The following is a 21,739-nucleotide window of genomic DNA, read 5'->3' as shown; positions in this document are numbered from 1 at the left end:
TCATGTTATGTGAAAAATATAAATTCATTTTTTGTATTAAAGGGTACTCAACCAATGCCTCTCTCTTATTTATCCATAGAGGGATTGTAATTAAGGTGAGTTTGGTAGAAAAAGTCAATTTGAATAAGTCTGTCTTGTCCCCTCCTGATTTTATTATTAAACTACCAACTTCTACTCCTAAGTTCAATAGTAAACTACTTACTCATGAGTAAGTAGACACTCTCATAAAGATCTCAATTTTCTTTTGAAAGAAAGTATGAACAACGAAAACTGCTGAGAAAAGGGAAAATAAGAATACGATTAATACCTGCAATTGAATTGACTATTTAGAAGGCACTTCCACATATTTTTTTGATCTCACAACCTACCTTTGAGGTAGTTAGGTTTCAATTATTCATTCAATGAGGTTTTTATTTCCCAGAAATGCCAAGGATGCCAAAAAAAGAAGAAAAAAAAGTCTGTTCTTAGACCTGGTTTCCATGTATTCAGAGAATAATAAAAGTCAAACATTGTTCCACTGACTAGCTTTAGTTCAGAAGTAGCCTTAGACATTACTCAGAATCCATTCTTTAGAGAGGAGAGAAGAAATTGCTGAAATCCACTGTGGATTCTTTTGGAATTCTTTCTGGCTACGCAGCATTTTTGGTTGAGATAAGCATTCTTTGTTTTGTTCAAGTCCTTTGAGGAGCATGTGGGCGTTGACTGTCCAGATGTAGGTGTTCTGAAAACCGAGGCAGGGCTCTCGCCTTTGGAAGTAGACTGTAGAACTCAGCGCTGGACTCTGGGGTCTCCGGCCTGGGTGTGATCTTAGAATTATTTCTCATTGCGGATACAGAGCGTCTCCTTTTACCATTATGTTGACTGCTCTGGTGCATGTCTGACAAGTCATCAACCAAACAGTGTGAGAGCCGTGTACCTCTTCATCATTTTTGCTTCTTGAAAATCGAGTGCATACCTTTTTGCCTCTTAATTCACAAGTGTTGGTATTTGGGTGTCAGCTTGGGCTTGGGCTTCAGGCACATTCCAGATTTATCCAGCACCTGCAGCGGGAAGCAGTATGGACATGCTTCTCCAAAAATGCTCTTATCAGTGTTGGGGGAACTGTGGGCCCAGAAGCAGCAGGCCTGACCCAGGCAAATGGTGTCAGCAACACTGCCTGTGCGCACAGGACTGAAGCCTGCTGGGAGCCCTGTCCTGGATTTTACTGAGAAGAAATGCCAGGCAAACCCAAACTTAGTAACACTGTACATACAAAATAAATGCCTGTACTCTTCTAAATTGTCAAAAGCAAGAAACTGAAAGAGGAGTGGGGGACTGTTCCATATTGAAGGATACTCAAGGGACTTTATGTCTAAGTGCCATGTTTGCTCCTGAACTAGGGAAAATGGACTATAGAGGACATTGTTAAGACAATTGATAAAATTGGAATATGGGCTGTATTTATGTGTGTATATATGTTTACCTGTAATTATATGAGCCTGGAGGAGGGCATATACTTGGGAAGGAGTGGGGGTGAAAGATTAAGAGGAAAAATAATACAATTATATATCCTATATATAAAATAAAGAGGTAATATGCAAATTGACCATCACACCAACACACAAGATGGCCACCCCCATGTGGCCAAAGATGGCTGCCCCCATGTGAACACAAGATGGCTGCTACAAGATGGCCAGCAGGGGAGGGCAGTTGTGGGCAATCTGGCCTGCAGAGGAGGGCAGTTGGGGGGAACCAGGCCTGCAGGGGAGGGCAGTTGGGGGGAACCAGGCCTGCAGGGGAGGGCAGTTAGGGGCAACCAGGCCAGCAAGGGAGGGCAGTTAGGGGTGACCGGGCCAGCAGGGGAGGGCAGTTGGGAGCAACCAGGCTGGCAGGGGAGTGGTTAGGGGGTGATCAGGCTGGCAGGCAGAAGCGGTTAGGGGCAATCATTCAGGCAAGCAGGTGAGTGGTTGGGAGCCAGCAGTCCTGGATTGTGAGAGGGATGTCCGACTGCCCATCCAGTGGGATCGGGCCTAAATGGGCAGTCGGACATCCCTCGAGGGGTCCCAGATTGGAGAGGGTGCAGGCTGGGCTGAGGGACACCCCCAACCCCGTGCACGAATTTCGTGCACCAGGCATCTAGTATATATATAAAAGCATACAGCATGAAAGCATGCATGATACCATCCCATTTGTGTTAAATGATAATAGATGTGTATGTGTGCATACATAAACTATATAAGGATAATCAACACAATGTTAATGATTAAGATGATGGAAATTTGAACTTTTCCATTTTAAACATTTATGTGTAATAAAATTTTTTCCCTTTAATATTTTTTCAATGCATATGTATTATTTTTATAAAAACACTGAAGTATTTTTTAGTGCTAAAATGCAAGAAAAAGTCACTTGAGGAAATTACAAGAACATTTTTAATTTCTTTCTGTCTCATCCAATTTTTCTTGTAGTGCTGAGTTTATTACTTTAAACACCTTATGTGTTTTGAGACAAGATGTTCCCAGATGTGCTGAGCACATGTGAAAATGGGAGCTAGCCTCGGGTTGGCGGGAATTCAGGTGTCTGGTTTTCTGAGGAATTTTGTTGGTCTGGGAGTTTCAGCAGTTACTTCCTGCCATCACAGACTCAGAGGAAGTCCCTTTCTGGTGATTTCAAGGTTCTCCTAGGCTATGTCCCTTTGAGCACACAGGGCGCAGACTCATGCGGGCCCCACATACTCTTCTCAGATCTGAGTATCTTCCTCTTGCACCACAGATAAGCCCATACTTCCTCTTGGCAGCCTGGAGGTGTGCTGAGTGTTACCTAGGTGGGTTTGTGGAATGCTTTGAGCTGCTCAGATGAAAGGCACAAAGCTCTCATTTTGTGGTAACATAACCCCTGCTGTCAGTGGCCCCCGAGTCAGATGACAACAGGCAAAGACCCACTGTTGTCATCCTAGAGATCCCGCCAACTGTCAAGGGAGGGCCATCTCGGTGCTCTGCGGGTGCTACTTTGGTAGCTTTAGGAGGGTCGTCTTGTAAAGAAGATCGAGTTAATGCTCCCGGAAGGAGCTCTAACGAGTCACAGGCAGGTTGGTGGATAAAGTCCAGCTTCCTCGCTCCTCAGGCGGGGTGACCATGAGGCAGACTCTGTGCCACTTCCCAGGCCCTGGAGGGACTGAGCTTTGGCTGCCCACAGTGCAACTTGCTCATCCCGAGATTCATGGGTTCCTTCTCCTCCCTGTCTCACTTCCAGAATATCTTGGGAGTATTTTCTGGAATCCCCTCCCAAGTCCAGTCTACTCCAACTGGACATCCTGTGTTTTCCACCCTTCCCATTTCCCTGAGGTCCGAAGCCCTCTAGCTTGGCCTGTGGGAGTCGTCACAGTCCCAGTGTCCCACTTTGTTGCAGTCTAGGCCTCAGAGATTTCTCCTTCCTCTGAAAGGAAGATACTCTTCCCTGCTCACTTGGCAGGTGGTCAGACACAGTACGCTCTCTCCACTGCGGAGTGGGCTGGATAGAAAACGTGGGAACCAGACACAGATACTGGGCCCCGAGTCCTGGCTTGGGTACTTCCTAGCTGGAACCTTGAGCAAATCACCTAACTTCTCTGACCTTCAGTTTCCTCCTTGCCTTGTTGGGTTGCCCTCTGGATTTAATGAACTAAATACAGGGTGTCTCTCCCACCCCCTCCCCGCCCCTCAAGGTATGCACACTTTGTAGGTTCTATTACATGTTGAAAATGAAATGTATCTTAATGAACACTGCCTTTATAATTATTCAAAGTGTGTATACATTTTTTGGGACACCCTGTATGTAAAGAGCCAAGATAGGATATTGGCTAACACAAGAAGATACTCCAGAAAAGAGAGTTATCTGTAGTCCATTATTCTCTTTCCTGATTTACTTTCTCATGCATCTCCATCCTGTCTCCTGAACTAGACTGTAGCTTCTCTGCCACATTTAACTTCTTCTCACACTGCCTTGCGCATGGCAGGCACTAAACATTCTTCCTGAGTTTTCATCAATTCAAATTCATTTACAGATTGTTTCTTAGTGTGAGGAATTCTCAAAGAATTCTTAGCAGGTCACTTCTGTTCAGGGCCTCAACTTCCTCAGATGCAGGACAAGTATTTGGGTATATATTTCTAGATGCACTGAGGTCCTCCTAGCATTAAAGTTTGAATGCTATATATCCATTGAGGGCACATACTGTATGTTATTATTCTTTCTGACCACCCAACACTTAACACAATGATGGTCCCGAATTATGTGACTACCCAGTGCATGTAGAACCAATTCCAGGCACCTCCCAGTTGTACCTCTTACCACTTTCCCTCTCTGACCCCATTCCAGCCAGTTTTTCTTTGTACTCCTGAACCTTCCCGGGCTTGGTCTGCCTCAGGCCTTTGCTCTTGCTGTTTCTCATCATTTGGTTCTCTGCCCCATGTCTCCTCCAGGGAGGTCTCTTGTTCCACCTGTCTACCCCACAACCCTTTTTTCATTTTTATAACTGCTCTCTGAAATTGTCTTATCATTTTATTTGACTTCACTGTTTGCATTTCATTTGCATTCATTGTTTTGGCTCCCTACCAAAACAACATCTTGGATCTAGTCCCCCATTATCTTGGATCCTTCCATATCCCTGCTGCTAAAATAGTACTTAGCACCAACTAGGCCCCTCAATAAATGTGGCATGAATGAATGAATAAATGAGTGCGCCCTCTCATGCCTTACAGAGTAGTTTTTGGGTGGCAAGCTCCAATCTGTGGCCATCATGCTAGGTTCTAGTGGACCTCTTTAGGTATGCGCCCTACATGACTTCATTGCCACAGCTCTGAGTAAACATGGAGTGGGAGGACACAGGAACTCCTAGGAAGAGAACTGCAAACAATTATATCAGTTTATCTAGCAACTTACCTGCAATGGAAAATGCAGATATAATTAAAGAGAATAATTCTTTTTATTAAGGAAAATTCCAAACATAAACATAAGTAGATGTGGTAGATGAGAATAGCCTATGGGACTTGCTTGTACACTGTGGTGGACACACCCTAGGGTGGCCCCCCATCCTAACGTCCATTCCCTTGTATATACAGTCCCCTCCCCGGAGTGTGTGGAAACCTGTGATTGGCTTTCTCACCCATAGAATATGGCACATTTGATGTCACCTCTGTGTGATTAGTCATGTTATGTAAGATTGCATCTTGCTAGCAGACTCACTCACTCTGGGGACTCTCCTTGCTGGCTTGTTGAAGTCAAGTGGCCATGCTGGGGAAGCCATCAGTGACAACGAACTTCAGGTGCTCTCTAGGAGCTGATGGCCAACGCCCGCTGACAGCCAGCCAAAGGCCAGGTCCTCAGTCCTACAGGTCAATGCTGCCAGTGACCTGAGTGTGGACACTGGTCCTTTTCTAGGTGAGCTCCAGATGAGAATGCAGCCAGGCCAACACCTTGCTGGCAAGTGTGAGACCCTGAGCAGAGGACCCCCGGTGCCTGGACACTTGACCCATGGAAACTGAGGTAATAAATCTGTGTTGTTTCAGGCTGCTAAATTTGTGGTAATTTGCTGCAATAGATAACTACAATAGATAATAGGTAATTTTTCAACAGTTTGCCAACATTGTTTCATCTATACTGTCATGTTTTGGGGGGGGATGGGTGGGCTGGAGTATTTTAAAGCATGCAAATTCTTTAGTATGTATCTCTAACTTTTAAAAAACATAACCACAATGCCGGAAAAATGAGGTCTTAATTGACAACAAGAATGAGGATCTTTATTTTAAAGCCATCGCGCCATGGATCTTGATTGGGCACCCTGAGAAAAGTGCCTGGAATAATTCGAAGAAGAATAGCATCCTGTTGATCCCATGAGCTAAAGGGCAGGAAAGCATATGACAGCTTTCACTTGAAATGTCAGGCTTGCCAGTTGTTTTTTTAAAAAATCGCGTAGCCAAAAAGTACTTAATTGTCCCCATAATGTGCTTCTCCATCATGCAATATCTAAAACCATTGGAACTCAATTCTGATTGTATAAGATCCTACTCATTCCCCTAACCTGCTTTGGGATGGACGCGTGTAAATTCCGTTTTTTAAAATTCTTAACTCCTTATAACTCTGTGCCTTTTTCTAATCGCCACCCCCACTACGTTTTCCTTACTAGCGGAAGCTCTCCCCAACTGGCCCTGATCTTCTTCTCTTCTGATTAAATGAATCTCTCCTCCCTTTGACACAGCTCACCGAGGAGGCAGCGCTTTGTAAGGGAATTTCTCAGGGTTTGGGGTTCTATCCCATCTCCACCACAGGAGCGCTTTGTGGACGTTGGCAAGCAGTTGAGCACCTCGAAGCTGGAAACAGCAGTGCCTCGCAGGGTGCAGCACATATAACGTGCGTAACGTGTACAGTGCTAGCGCGGAGGGGGCACGGCCGCCCCATCGTTCTCTTTGTTAGCTCCCACCTCCGACCACCAAGCACCAGAAATGCCCAGCACCCTGCCTCTCCCGCCCTCGTCGCGGGGGATGCTGGGATTTGTAGTCCTTTAGTTCCCAAGTCGTGTTTCCTCTCGGAGCCGGAGGCGAGAGGAAGAACTACACCTCCCAGTGGGCCGTGAAAGGAAAGCGGGGGCTCGGAAAACCGAGCGTTTGCGCCGGCTGCCTCCGCTGTCTGCTTCCCACGGGCAGTGCCAACCCGCGGAGGGCTCAGACCCCACGGCAGAGCCGGGGAGGGCGCGAGCGCACCAGCGGAGCGGCGGGAACTGTGGGGCGGGCGGGCGGGCGGGCGGGCGGGCACGCGCGGGCGGAAGGTCCCTCCGCGGCCGTGGGGACTTGAGGGGGGAGCAGAGAAATAAAGCGAGCACGCTAAGCGCCCGGATTGGAGAAGTGAGAAGGGAAAGGCCCGGGAGGCAGCAACCCACGCAAAACAAGCCGCCGGGCTGGTCCTCCGGGCGGGAGGCAGGGGCCAGGCCCGGAAGCGGCCCAGACCGCTCCACTGTCCTCGCCGCCCTGCGGGGATCCCGGAAACCTGGCCCGAGACCCCTGCCCGCAGCTCCATCCCGGAGTCCGGCCTGTCTCGTCACCAGGCCCCCCCTCCCACCCCATTCCCGAGCAGCATTAAAGCCACCCCAACTTGACCACGCGTTCCCCCGGGGAGTAGGAGGAAGTGCCCGGCAGGCCCGGGAGGGTCACCTCTCCGTGCGGGGTCCTCAGGTCCCCAGAGTCGCTAGAATGGGATGGTGTGTTTCAAGGCTGCAGCCGCTGCCGGGAACCCCGGGGGAGAAACGAGGGCGGACAGGAGCCTGGCGGAGAGCGCACGCCGCGGTGGGCCATGTCCTCGGGCGATGCCGGAGGGAGCCCGGCTCCTGTCCCCGGCCGGGCCGGTGCGGGGCTCCGCAGAGAGAGGAGGAGCGGAAGGAGGAGCCGCGAGGGCGCAGCGCGGGCCGCCGCCCACCCGACCGGCAGGAGGCGGACCCGCTCCGAACGCGGCGCGCGCCGGGCTGAGCCTTGCAAACAAGTGTCTGTGGCGCTCGCCCCGCGGCCTGAGACGCGCTCCTCCGCCCCCGCGGCCCTCCTCGCGCCGGCCAGGCCCCTGTGGGACAGCGGGGAGCAAGGGAGCCCTGACCGCGCAGCCCGCCAGCCGCCGCCACGACCCGCAGCCCCGCGCGGGGGCCGCGGGCTCAGCGCCGCTGCCAGGCGCTGGCGCGGGGTCGCCGCACAAGCCGCTCCCGGGTGTCGCCGAGCCGGCTCCGGACCGAATAACGTGCTGGGTGTCCCCACCCCTGGGAGGGGTTGCCGGTGCCGCAAGCGGCCTCCCAGTTTCCATCTCTCTCCTGGGGAAGACCCACCGCCGCGAGGAAGGATTAGACTAAACCTGGCCGAGGCGCACAAGTGGCTCCCGAGCGAGCCGGCTCCGCGGCCGCCGCCTCGTGTTCTCCCCGGACGCAGCGCTCGTGGGTCGGCGGGCCGGAGCCTAGGCGCGGCCGGCGGACCGGGGGCGGCGGGGCCGGGCGTGCAGCGGAGCGAGGGGGCGGGCGCGCGGCGAGCACGGGGGTGGCCAGGCAGCCCCACGCGCCCCGCGGGGGCCCGGCGCCCCGGCACGCGGGCTGGAAGCGACTGAGCACCACCGCGGGCTGCGGGCGAGCAGCGTCCCTCCGGGAAGGGGACCCGGCTATGAGAGCTGGGCTCCCCGCGGGGTTAGCCTGGGCGCCCTCCGCAAAGTTGTCACCGAGCTCGGATCCCGCTTAGGGGCCGCCGCGCCGCGGCTCGAGGGTCGGCCGGCGGCGGTCGTGGCTCGGCGGGGCCCGCGCGGCCGGGGGGCTTCGGGGGGTGTGCGCCCCACGCCGGCTTCCCTCGTGGATGTCTCCCGGCGGCGGCGGGCCCATGAAAGACTGCGAGTACAGTCAGATCAGCACCCACAGCTCCTCCCCCATGGAGTCGCCCCACAAGAAGAAGAAAATCCCGGCCCGGAGGAAATGGGAGGTCTTCCCGGGGAGAAACAAGTTCTTCTGCAACGGGAGGATCATGATGGCCCGGCAGACGGGCGTCTTCTACCTGACGCTCGTCCTCATCCTGGTCACCAGCGGACTCTTCTTCGCCTTCGAGTAAGTGGCGGGGAAAGCTCCCCACGCGGGCTCCCCTCGCCTCCCCGCCCCTCCCCTCCCCTCCCCTCGGTACTTTCGTTTTCTAGAAGCCTTATCTACGGAATATTGTTATATAATACAAGCCCTCTCTCCCTCTCGTTCTGTTGAAGGTGTTTGCTTCTGGGTCCCAAGATAATGCAGTTCTGGGTCGGCCCTGGGAGGAAGGAGCGGGGAGTGGGGACACTTGTAAGGTGCACCAGCCTTGTTGCTTCCCGGGGCTGGGTGGCACCGCGCAGGTGGCCGACTCTTGGCGCTGTCTCTGTAGAGTTTGGAGACTAGCAAACCAGCCCAGATGTAACTAACCTGAGGGAGGGGGATGAGGCAGAGTCTCAAGTCCCGGGCAAATAGAAGCGACTTCCTTTCTTGCGCACAAACTGTAGGGCACCTTGTGAAGCTCGGCTGACTGCGTCTTCTATGTACCTTTGCTGGATAATGAGTCCTGGTTATTCTAGGTTTCAAGTGCAGGCCACCCAGTATGGCCCGGAAGGGTAATGTCATTTTTCATTCTGCTTAGATGTTCACTCTTGCACAACAGTTTCTGATTCACCACGATATTTCGAAAAGGTCCACTTTTTAAAAAATGTTCAACAGAAAGTGTCCCCAACAAACACATGGCCTTCTCCTCCGGAACTCGGGAACAGGTGGAGGAGACTTTAGACCTGTCCAGGAACCGTGTGGCCCTGTCCGGAACTTTCTCATTCCAGGAGCTGTGCTTTGGGACTTGAGCGCTTTTATCGGGAACAAAAGTGCATGTAAGTCTTTGCTATCTTTAGGAAAATCCAAGTGGCCAGTAGCAACTGTCCACCTAATGAAAGATCTCCGTATTTATTAATGGTATTAGGTAAAGCAGTTTACCCACATTCCAGAATCAATTTCAATTGCTTTCATGTGGTCCAACATTTGCAGTGCAGCTTCTTACATAATTCCCGGTGTCTGATGCTCAATGAAAGTTGTAGCTCCTTTCCCCCAGAATTAAAAAGGCAATTTAAAACTACTCCTGGGAGTTTTTTGTGCTTCCCATATCCTGATTGTTATGGGGCACCATACCCTTACATCTCCTTCTGTGGCGTAGAGTTAATTAAAACTGTGTTTCTTTTATTTCTGATTAGTATTAATAGGCTCTGATTTTGTGCCTGGAGTTTGATATTCAAAATGCTGTCTCAATCAGTGCTCTCTCAGCAGTATACCAATGCAATACTGAAGGCGCTCTGACTGTGGGGAACACTTTGTATCTGACTATGGTGAACAGTTTTAACAGGATTGAGTTGGAACAGGTGAGGAGAGAGAGCTCAGTCTAAGCTTCTCCCCTCCCCCAGGTTCGTTTCTCACACAAATCCTCCATTTTGACTATGTAAAATATCCATGTCTCTCCTAGCAGCTTAACTTCTGTGCACAATTGAGACTAGTTGGTTGAGTCTGTCAGAGGACCTGGGGACAGGAGGGGAAGGTTGTGCGGGGGCTTTAGGAATGTCAGGAGAAATGCTCTGTCCCTTCTGCTGCTGTCCTCATCCGGAGCCACCCTTGTCCTTACAGACCTGGGCATCTGAGGAGGGGGCGAGATGTGCCGGGTGAGTTTGCATTCTGAGACTTAAATTCAGGCACCGGAATGATGATGCCATGTGGTTGCACAGAAATGAATGCCATCATTCTAATTAATGGTGGCTTTCATTACAGGTGGTCATTTAGATGGAGAGTATTCACTATGTTCCTACTGTTAAAGTTTTGAAGGGCCCAGCTGCCATGGTTCAGTGGTTGAGCGTCAACCTGTGAACCAGGAGGTCATGGTTAGATTCCAGGTCAGGGCACAGTGGCCTGTTTTCAGGCTCCATCCCCAGTAGGGGGCATCCAGGAGGCAGCTGATCAGGGATTCTCTCTCATCATTGATGTTTCTATCTCTCCCTCCGTCCCTCTCCTTTCCTCTCTGAAATCAGTACAGAAATATATTAAAAGAAAAGTTTTGAAGGGATCTATTTTGGCATTTTTGCTCTTTTTAGCAATTTTAAGAGTGGAGAAAATGGGTTAATTTTGTGATTGTGTTGCAGAGCATCAGCCACAAGTGTCTTTCATGTAGAATGATGAGTATTTCATTTGCTATATTACCCAAATCCCCACTGTATGGTTAGCCCCCCACCCCCAATTATTAGTTACCACCTTTTTATTTTCTTCGTTCAAACATTTAGTTGAACTAAACCATTATAAACTCATTTTCTCTTCCTTCTTCCAAGAGTTCCCCAAAGCCCTCATTAGCAGGCTGTCACAGATCCTTTTCTGCATCGGCGTTGTGCTAACTGATGGCTGTAGGAGTCAACATGTGCCCTGGGGTTTTATTAGCTGCTGTTGGCAGCTTCGTTTTTATATCAGCTGTGTGTGTGTGTGTGTGTGTGTGTGTGTGTGTGTGTCCGTGTTTGGTCTCCATGCGTGTTGCTTAATTAGGCAATTTGAAATTTCAAGAAGGTAGACCCATCCTATCATGCTGCCTCAGTTGAGAAAAAACATAGGGCTGTTCAGACTATAGACTATCATGGTTTGGCAAATAATATGTGTATTGCGTTTAAGTTCTTTGTCATTGCTAATTGTAGAGTGAAAATAGCTTTGGCTAAATTAATTTGATAGAGACTCAGAGAACCAGTTAGCTACATGCATAGGTAATGAAATACAAACAGGCTAAAATAAAAGCGATCCAGACAGAACGCTCATTTTGTCTGCTTATGCCTGATTCCTCTGTCCTTTCTTTTTTTTTTTTAAATATATTTTTATTGATTTCAGAGAGGAAGGGAGAGGGAGAGAAACATCAGTGATGAGAGAGAATCATGGATCAGCCGCCTCCTGCACGCCCCACACCAGGGATCAAGCCTGCAACCTGGACATGTGCCCTTGACGGGAATCGAACCCGGGACCCTTCAGTCCGCAGGCCGACGCTCTATCCACTGAGCCAGACCAGCTAGGGCTCTGTCCTTTCTTTAGTTATTGATTGAGCACATACAACGTGGTTGCCTATTTTGATTAATTTCTTGTCTAGGTAACTTTAACATTAGTAGAATTCGTTTCCAAACATTACACCCCATGCTTCCCCACACAGTTACACAAAGGCAAATTCCAATTTTGAAAAGAAGACATGTAACTTCCAAAGTTAGTTTTAGGCTTCCTTATCCGGGGACGCTCTGCCCACCTCTTTCATTCCCAACCTCGAGCAGATGGAGGAGGAAGTCCGTGAGGGGGAAGTGAACTTACTGGAGCGCAGCAGCAGGTGCGTCTGTCCTCCACCCTGGGAGAAAGGCAGGAGAGGAAGTGACAGGGCCTTGGAGAGGTGAAATGACACTGAGGCGGCACAGTAACGAGTGACTGCAAAGCCAGCGGCCCCTCTGGCCCCGGCGCTGCTCCTCCTCTGATACACAGCAGTGGTTACAGGCATGGATCTTGGATGGGCGGTTCCCAAGATTCTTACCAGAAGCATGACCCTGGGCGAATTATTTGACTTTAAAGCCCCAGCTTCCCAATCTATTCAATGGGATTAATAATACCTATCTTTATTTTTATTTTTTTTAAAATATATTTTATTGATTTTTTTTACAGAGAAGAAGGGAGAGGGATAGAGAGTTAGAAACATCGATGAGAGAGAAACATCGATCAGCTGCCTCCTGCACACTCCCTACTGGGGACGTGCCCGCAACCAAGGTACATGCCCTTGACCGGAATCAAACCTGGGACCTTTCAGTCCGCAGGCTGACGCTCTATCCACTGAGCCAAACCGGTTTCGGCAATAATACCTATCTTTAACTGCTGTGAAGATTAAATGAAAATGTGTACAGTGTCTGATAGAGAAGAGCAAGTGCTCAATAAGCAGTGCCTCTGATTAGAGGAAACCTCAGAAATAGCCTCTGGAGGACTCTGCCCACCCTCCCTGAGAGCCTTGGAAGGACGGGCTATGTGGGTTAATAAGCAGGCATGACAGTGACAGCTTATTAGGGCTGAACATGCAGAACTGTGGAGTCTGTGCTTAAAATAAAGGCCTCTGAGGAGTGGCGTCACCCTTGCCCCTTCAGAGTGGGTCCTGCAGGGGTGGCTGGAGACCGTGCTTATCCAGACCCTGAAGAAGAGCACTGAGCAAGCCTGCAAGAAGCGAGGACTGGGTTTCATTTCCATTTTGGGAGCTGCCATCTCAGAACCGTGGAAACAGTAAAGAACGCTCCTAGGAGCAACCTGATGCAACTCGCCGTCTTTTCCAAGTAGGGCAGGGCTTTTTGTCTTTTGGCATCTTTTATTCACCATATGGAGTATGGATGCAAAGTGACAGCATCTCACAGCTGTATTTAAGAGGGAAGGGAGGACGCTGGTTGCAGTGTTACGGAGACAGCTTGCTGCTCCTTGAAGGGCTGGCGCATCAGAGACTCCCTACACTGTCCTCATCTCACATCCCCATACTTGCAATGGGAAAAGATCAGCGAGCATTACCGGTTTCTTTCTACACACACACACACACACACACACACACACACACACACACACACAGTCTGCTCTTGTTTCGAGTTGAACATAAAGTCTTTGGTCCTGAAATATTGGCATTTCATAGACTCTTGCTCACAAGGGCAGAAAGAAGGAGATGAACTGGGAGGCAGAGCAGATTCCTGTTTTCAGGAGCATCCTGGGAGGTGAGGGGAGGCCTGTGCAGATTGTGCACTTGAATGCCTCCCAGTTCGGTGCTGTTACCATGGGCAGTTTGGAGATGTTACTAGAACTGAAACGCTTGAGAATGTGGGAACATTCTTAAATTTTTCATCACTAGAAGTCTATTGATGATTTTTTTAAAAAAAGCCAATTGTATTTCTCCCCCACCCGTCATCCTCCTCCTTCTCCTCCTTCTCCTCCTCCTCCTCCGCCGCCGCTTCCTCCTCCTCCTCCTCCTCCTCCTCTTCCTCTTTCACCTTTGGCTAATCACCTCTGAAATACAGTAAGTTCCCACTTAACGTCCTCGTTGATAGATTCTGTGACTTTAAGCAAAATGGATAATGGAACCAATTTAACCATTGGCTAATTGATATAAACAAGAATTAAATTCCTATGGCATATGGCATCTCATCAACATTATCATGAACGATGTTGAACGAAATTGGCATATTTCGAGGGACCTGCTGTAATGGATGAATAATTGGTAGTCACCTTGAAGATGGAACAAAGGACTGTCCCCATAAACAGAAGCACCATTTCCAATAATTTCTCCTTTGCAGAAGAGAGATCCTTTATTATCTAGCGGAAGGTATTGCTCTTATAGCATGTAAGCATCCCATCTTTTTTTCAACCATCCTCTTCAGAACTGCATCAAATTCTCTACCACCTCAGAAAGCATCCAAAAAGCGTCCAATCTTCTTTTGACTGAATGCTGGCCATGCTGTGCATCGTAGAACACCATGGGGTTGATAGTAGATGATAGTAATGGCCATTAGGACCTCACCACTGAACATTAGTACATGGTGTCAAGGACATTTTGTAACCCACTATGGCCCCATGAAAAGCTAAGGTTGCTTCAAAACCTTATTAATGATTTCTTGGCATGAGTTCACGAACCCTTGCCTTTGTGTGCATGAGCAACACATGTAATTTTCCTGAGGGTAGGGACTCCGTTTGCTGCTGCATCCTGGTAAATGGCAGGTTCTCAGTAATATACATATTTGTTGCTGAATGAAATAATGGTAATGTTGACACACTGAAAAATAACTTCTGTCTTTAGTTTCTCATTTTGTAAAGTCGTGAACATTAATAAAGTTGGTGATTAATAATGTCTTATAGAACATACTTGCCTTAGAACTATATTTGATATAGTTCTTCTGAATTCAGAATCAAGTATCGCCCCTTTACAAATGCATTAATTGAGGCAGAGAAAAGAAAAGCTTTTGTTTTGTTTTGTTACTTAGAAAACTAGTGATAGAGCCGGGGTGTTCTCAGCTCACCAAGACTTCTTTCTAGTTTTTTCTTATTTAACTAATGTGTTAAGCAATAAAGTGATCTGTGATATATATGAATGTTGCCTAACAACCTAGAATAATTTCGCCTTTTATAGATTCTTGACTTCAGATACTTCAGTTCACCTGAGAAAGCTTAGAAGGATACTGTTGATTACTTATGTTTTATTGTGTTCAGTTGCAGCTAGTGGGAAGTGATACCAAATTATTCAGAAAATGACTATAATAGTGATGCTCAGTTATTTAATGGGCCATAACTGTGTAATCTGGAGATTTTTATTTTGTAGTATAGTGTTACACATAATTTATTCATGGCAAAGTTATTATGTCTTGGCAAGAAAATTTAAACGAAGCGTTTTAAGGAAGTATATTTATTCTTTTGTAGGTGAGGTTGTTAGGAAAGGGAAAATAGTGGTCAGTAGAAACTTATAATTAATTACACTTAGGAATTTGGCTCAGATAAGAGTTGGGGACCATCTAAATGCTTTTTGTTTAATTCTTCCGTAAATATGGCCTCTTTTATTTCTGACGAGCAGTTCCCTATTATTTTTAGCATTTCCCCCTGTCAGTTTTTGTCCCAGCTGATTTTCTCTTTATCTTTTGTTTTTGACAGCAGAACAATGACATGCTGAGGTGTGGTTTTCTTGATATTTATCCTGCTTGGAATTTGCTGAGGCTTCTTGAATCTGTGGATTAATATCTTTCATCAGCTTTAGAAAATTTTCATCCATTATTTCTTTTATCCCCTTTCCTCTCCTGAAACTCCATTTATTTATATGTGATACTATTTCATATAGTCCCATACATCTTGGATACTTGATGCCATTTTTTTTTACTCTTTTTTTTCTCTTTGTGTTTCAGTTTGAATAATTCCTATTAGTGTGTCTTCAAGTTTACATGATCCTTTTCTCTGCTGTGTCTCTGTTGAGCCATTTTTGATATCTCATTTCTTATTTTGAACATTTATCTATTTTACAAATAGTTTTTTATATAGTTATAAAAATAATTTTCATTCTTCTGCTGAAATTCCCCATCTGTTCCTGTCCATATTTTCTACTGAATAATTTAACATTTTTTGTAGTGACTTTAAAATCCTTGTCTAATGATTCCAATATCTATATTATCTCTGGGTCTGCTTCTTTTGGCTATTCCTTCTCTTGACTATGGGTTATATTTCTTCTCTTTTTGTGTGCCTTATAATTTTTGATAGTGTAACAGATATTGTGCATAAAAAAACTGTAGAGGCTGTATTTATTTATTTTTGTTAATCCTCACCCGAGAATATTTTTCCATTGATCTTTTAGAGAGAGTGGACGAGAGGGGGAAAGACAGAGAGAAACATTGATGTGAGAGAAACACCTGGGTTGGTTGCTTCCTGCCCCTGACCAGGACCCAGTGAGGAGCCTGTAACGAAGGTACATGCCCTCGACCAGGATCAAACCTGGGACCCTTTGGTCTGCAGGTCGATGCTCTATCCACTGAGCCAAACAGGCTAGAGCTGAGGCTGTAGTAATTTAAAAGGGCATGCTCTTTTATCAGGTCACTGGTGATTGGGCTGAGTCAATCTCATTTATAATTGAAATGGGTGTGGGTTTTGCCAAAGCTTTGGTTAGACTCATTTAATCACTGACTTTAGGTGTTTTGAGGGAAGTATCAGGACTTTTCCTTTAGCAGGGAGTGGGATCTGAGCCCTGGCTGAACTCTGAAGATTTCTTTACCTTACACAGCCTAATGCCAGCTCACCGAACTGGAAGCTTTCTGTTTGTTAGCCAGAATGCCCGCTTTTTGGGTTACTGGGTAGCTTTCTTTGTTTTCAGCCCAGCCCCAACTTTCTGTACCCCAGGACATCTCTTACGGCCCAGCTGTCTGGCCTCAGCTCTTGGAGACTGCAGCAGTGCCCTGGTGAAGGCCTGAAGCACCTGAGAGAGATGTGTTCAGTTTTATGTTCGGACTCCTGCCTTACCCTGGCGGAAGTTCCCATAGGCATCAGGGAAGATGTCTCTCAACTCCCCTGCCCTACCCCCAGCCTTCGGTGTGCTCTTGCTGTGTTTGGTGATGATCCGTTGGGAAGAGCTGGCTGGTGGTGCAGACTTACTCTGTGGCTGAGGTTCCTTGGGATTCTAATCCACGTGGCAGTCCACACACGGCCATTAAACTTGTTTAAAAATTTCCCTGGTCTCTCCTTACTCCTGTCTATGGTGGATTTCTGCACTTCCTGCCACTTGACTAGGAATGAAAGCAGATGTTGGCCTTTTTTCCTTTTGGGAAGGGCTTGACACATTTAGACTTCTTGGCAGCCTCAGTTCCCTGCTATGTTTTAAAAACAGTGCTTTTGTCGCTGATACCACTTGCTCTTATTGTTAGAGTGCAGTGATTACACTTACCATGTTCAATTTGTGATTTTGAAAAAAATATTGTATTTCTCAGATTGTTGGTGTATATATATGTAGTTTTTATTGCTGTAATGTTTGATTTGTATAAATATGCTCAATTTATTCTTCATACTCTTGCTAATCTTTCTTTCTTTGACTTCTCACTGATCCTTGGCATTTACTATCATTTAAAGGGTAGAATATGCAAGGCTGCCTCTTCATGGATTTTAATTTCTTCTTAAGCGTGTCCTAGCAATGACTATGACATGCAGACTCAATGCCTAGGCCTGGGTTACTGAAATAGAGTTTACCAAGGGTTTGATTCCATTATGCTTTTATATGATAATAAAATATTTATCCAAATGGTAAATTATGACTATTAACTAATCATTGAAGTTGTATACCTTTAAGAGCAAGATTTAAAGAAATATATATCTTTATGATGAGTGAAGTACTTGATCACGAATTTCATTTTCACAGTTTAATTTGATGCTAGTTTTTCACTGATTTTGAAAGAAGGCTTTCACTTTTCCTCCCTCACTTACAGGACTGTGGGTTTGGAGCTCTTGTCTGATCTCCTGTCTGGTTGAGACATAGCCCCTCAGAGGACTTGTAATTAAGGTTCCATTACCAACCCCTTCTCAGGTAGCTGGCTGTAGTTGGCAGTGCTGATAGAAGGGACTTCCAGTCGAACTAGTCAGCGCTCAGCCGTACAGATTCTCTGTCTCCCTGATGCTGTACCTGACAGATAATCTCTTCCGCTGCCAAGATCAGGCCCAGGATGAAGAGAACGGTGACAGGTGTGTGTGTGTGTGTGTGTGTGTGTGTGTGTGTGTGTGTGTGTCCCTTTCAACTCCATTCTTCCAATCCGTAGAAGTTGCACTTTCCTTCATTTAGGCCGATTTTTGCCTCTACCTCCTTGGACCTTCACAGCTAAGAGCTAACATACCCTTAGAATACACTTCCCTGTCCCTTTCTAGATAGAGATTTTTGAAGTAGGCTTTCTTCAATACTAAAGAGACCTTTTTATTTTAGGACATTTTAAGCACATTTTGACAGAACACATCATTTGAAAAAAACAGGGATACAATAATTGACATACGTCTTTAAGCTGGCTTTTAAAAATTGCTGACCTCAAAACCCATGGGAACTGGTCTTGCCATTTCGGGCCATCAGAATGTGACAGTGGGAAGGTGGCTGATAAGGGAGGGTGTAGCCAATAGCCCTCAGCTGGGTGCGTTTGCTTTGCGATAACCTTGTCAGTGGAGGAATGGTGGTCTCACTCACTCGCAAGCGTTCAAGCTCCAGAAGTCTGTGATCCTTTGGTGCTTTTCAGAAACTTCTCACAAATACAGAGAAACAGCTTCTTTTATCACAGAATGCTGGAGTCTATTAGAGGCATTTGTTCTACTTGCTGAGATGAGAAATTACTGGCTCTCCTTGTACAGGTAGTAGAAATAAAGTAGGTCTGCAAAATGTGTGTTCCCAGCCACTACCTTGACAGAGTCTGTTGTCTTTTTATTTTCATTTTCCTCCCTTACTTTCAAAGACATGAGACTGGTGCATGGCCGCCCCTCCCTTCCTCCCTCCCTCCCTCCCTCCCTCCCTTTCTCCCCCCTCCTCCTTCTCCTCCTTCTCCTGCCCCCCTTTCTCTCTCTCTCATGTGCTCTCTCTGTGTTTTACTTTCTCACTCTCCCTCTCCTTCCCTCTCTCCATGCACCTTTGGAGCCCCGAGCTGTCTTAGGAGTATAGCTACATGACACACTGATCACGTAGAGAGACTCCAGGCCACATAGAGTTAGAGGTGCCCATGGACCCCCAGCTGTCCTAGCCTCTGGTTGTGTGCGGTTCGCGGCCCAGAGGCAGACACGTGAGTGAGTGAACCCTCACGTGGTTCCATGGTTCACACAGAGTCCCAGTCGAAGCTGAATGGAGCAGATGTGAGCCATCTCTGCGAGCTCTGCCCATGTTGCAGATTCGTGAGCAAAATGTTGGTTTTAAGCTATTGCATTTTGGGGAGTGTTGCTAAGACAGCCGTAGTAACTGGAGGACTTCCGACCAGAAATCCTCCAATTAAGTGTTGAGACTGGTTTGGAGGTGCAGCAGTTAGTGTGTGACTAACAATGCTAACCTTGTAGTGCTAAAGCTGGAGAATTTCTCAAAATTATGGCAAAGTCACGGCTCTCTCTCATCACTCGTGCTTCCATTCCAGTGTGCCTGGAGTAGGAGAGAAAGGGGTTGCAGCTGGATAATGCAGCCCCCATTGTGCCAACCCTCGGAGCTCTTTTGAGGGGTGTTCTTTGCCACGCGTGTCCCAGGGGAAAGAAGTTTGAGTCCTAGTGATCTAGGCCCCCATCATCCCATGCCTGGACCACAGTCTCAGCTCCCCTTCTTGAGTTCCCGTCTATGCTGTTACACTTACAGGGCTAACCCACTGTGTGGAAAGAAAGCCACATGAAACGGTTAAAAGCGGCGTCCAAGGCCTTTCTGTTCTTCTCACGATGGATTAAGAGTGATTCACGAGAACCTCTTTCTCTCAGATCTCTGCGTAGCACAGGCCCGTTGATTTAGGAGAGGGCTGAGTGTGGGAACAGCCCTGGGAGGGACGCCGCTTCCACACTGACTGTTGTGTGTGTGTGAGGATGCTCACTCTCCTCCGGTTACTGATGAAGCTGGCTCACCTGCCCGCCATGCTTTCCCCCACCAAGGCCTTTCCAACGACAGCCTATGGTGGCCTTGCGTCTGCAGAGCCAGGCTCCCCGGCAGCGGGCAACTGGACAGCTACTGGCACCCAGTGACCTGAGCTTTCGAGTGGGCCTCAGATTTATAAACCAACACAATTTATCATCTTGAATACGACTATTTTGGGGTCTTTTAATGTCATGCATTTCCCATACCCACATTCTTGATGGCAGATAAGGGCATTTTTGAACATATAAGCCAAAGTCAAGTGAAACTCTGCAACTATATATAGTTTATTTGTCTTTCTAACCAGGGAGAAGAATTTTTTACTCAGATTATCTCACATTGGCTAACTTGATACAAATTTTCCTGCTTTTTTCAGATAGCAACCCATGCAAATTAAATTCCAGCATGGTCCTCACACACACGGATAAACGGTGATCACTACTTGGTTCAGGAGAAAGACTGAGTTTGTGTTCCTATTTCATTAGCTATAAGCATATTTTGCACAGATAACTCAAAAGGCATGCTCTTGTCTTTTTAAAGGAAAATAGATACTGATAGTTAGAGAAGCGCACTCATCATCATAAAGTTATTATTTATTCAGGACTAGCGTTGTTCCTGTTACCCAGGGTTGATCCTGGTTGGTGTTTTCAAGAATGATCTCAGGCTTTCCTGAAGGGTAGCCCCGATCACGCAGAAAAGGGGAGACAAAAGGTGCAGATAAATGAGGAGCTATTTTTCATTCTCATTCTCTTTCTTCTGTTGTAGCCAAATTAACACCCAGACACAGGGTTAGTGCCCTCAGACACCACAAGTCGATTATCTTACAGTGCCGTCAGTTTCAAGTCTGGCACGGGTCTCCCTGGACTGGCATCGGGGTGTCAGCAGGGCTGCGCTGCTTTCTGGGGAGAGTCTTTTCCAGCTTCTAGAGCTGACGTGTGCCCCTCTCTCTCCATTGCTGGATGGTCCAGCGCTCTGAGCCTGTCTTCTGCAGCCACATCGCCCTCTGACTGCAGCCAGGAAAAGCTCTCTACTTTGAAGAACCCCGGTAGCTAGGTTGGGCCCATCCACGTGACCCAGGGTAATCCCCCATCTCAAGGTCTGTATTTCATCACAGAGTCCCTTTCGCAGCGTAAGGTTACTTATTCCCAAATTCCAGGGATTAAGACGTGGACGTCTTTGGGTGGCCATTATTCTGTCTGCTGTAGTTGTTCTTCCATCCGTGTAGTTGTTCATATTAAACTGGCTTTGAAATGCTGGAGACTTTCATATATCTCCCGAGAAGGGCTTGTTAATCAGACACCATAAAACGGGTGCATGAAATGGACCCGTTAGTTCTCTGCGAATTCCGAGGCATTCCAATGAGAGGAGGCAAAGGGTCTAAAGCAGCCGTGGGCAAACTACGGCCCGCGGGCCGGATCCGGCTGTTCTATCCGGTTCTCTTGCTCTCCCCTCCGCTCCTTTACTTTGAATTTATATTAGTTCACACAAACACTCCATCCATGCTTTTGTTCCGGCCCTCTGGTCCAGTTTAAGAACCCATTGTGGCCCTCGAGTCAAAAAGTTTGCCCACCCCTGGTCTAAAGGATAGACAGCACGGGTAGGGTCCCCAGGACGCTGACCCTGGCAGAGGTTTGCCTGCAGGGCTTTCTCCAGGAGCTGCTCTCGGATTGACACCTGTGTGAGTGCAGGGCGCAGCACTGGGTGCATCGCAGTTATGGCTCCTGCTGACCTGCCAGGCAAGGAGCAGCAGGCCCTTCCCCTCCTGCACAACCGGCCACTGCTGTGCACTGCCCCGGGAGGGGCAGGACCTTGGACTAGGGAGCTCTCCAGTTGCAGGCAGGTCCTGAGAGAGACTTGGCCCACACCAGCAGAGGCCAGCATTCCAGCGGCCGGCCGGGGAAGGAATGCTTCCGCCCTGAAATAATAGACGGTGGGAGTGGTGAGGGCAGGAGGGTTAGCTGTCTGGCTCACAACAGTGTCCACTCCAGGTAATGACAGTTGGATGTTGCATAGGTCCGCTGGCCAGTGGGATGACCCATAGGTCCGCTGGCCAGTGGGATGACCCAGGCATGGGTGGGGGAGAGGGAACCAGCCTGGCAGGCAACAGATGG

General features: G+C 47.8%; 1 protein-coding gene and 1 long non-coding RNA gene across 3 annotated transcripts in view; one reads left to right on the top strand and one right to left on the bottom strand.

The window, feature by feature from the left end:
• Positions 1-5,731: 5,731 nt before the first annotated feature.
• On the bottom strand, positions 5,732-7,341 carry LOC308247279. Its single transcript, XR_013960478.1, has 2 exons — positions 7,161-7,341; positions 5,732-5,851 (listed from the first exon to the last, which is right to left on the bottom strand). It is a non-coding gene; the product is annotated as an uncharacterized lncRNA (long non-coding RNA).
• Positions 7,342-7,471: 130 nt separating this feature from the next.
• The window catches only part of ZDHHC14 (zDHHC palmitoyltransferase 14), a 190,925-nt gene continuing 176,657 nt past the window's right edge, over positions 7,472-21,739 (top strand). For both annotated transcript variants that reach the window (XM_080666167.1, XM_080666168.1), the window contains exon 1: positions 7,472-8,572. In XM_080666167.1, the coding sequence (XP_080522293.1) occupies positions 8,328-8,572 (245 nt within the window). In that variant the 5' untranslated portion in view covers positions 7,472-8,327. The remainder of the gene's footprint in view (positions 8,573-21,739) is intronic.

The sequence above is a fragment of the Plecotus auritus genome (genome assembly GCF_963455305.1).
Source record: "Plecotus auritus genome assembly, chromosome: 4".
Lineage (NCBI taxonomy): Eukaryota > Metazoa > Chordata > Mammalia > Chiroptera > Vespertilionidae > Plecotus > Plecotus auritus.
Note: the sequence above shows the minus strand (reverse complement) of the source record. Positions and strands in the feature narration are given on the sequence as shown.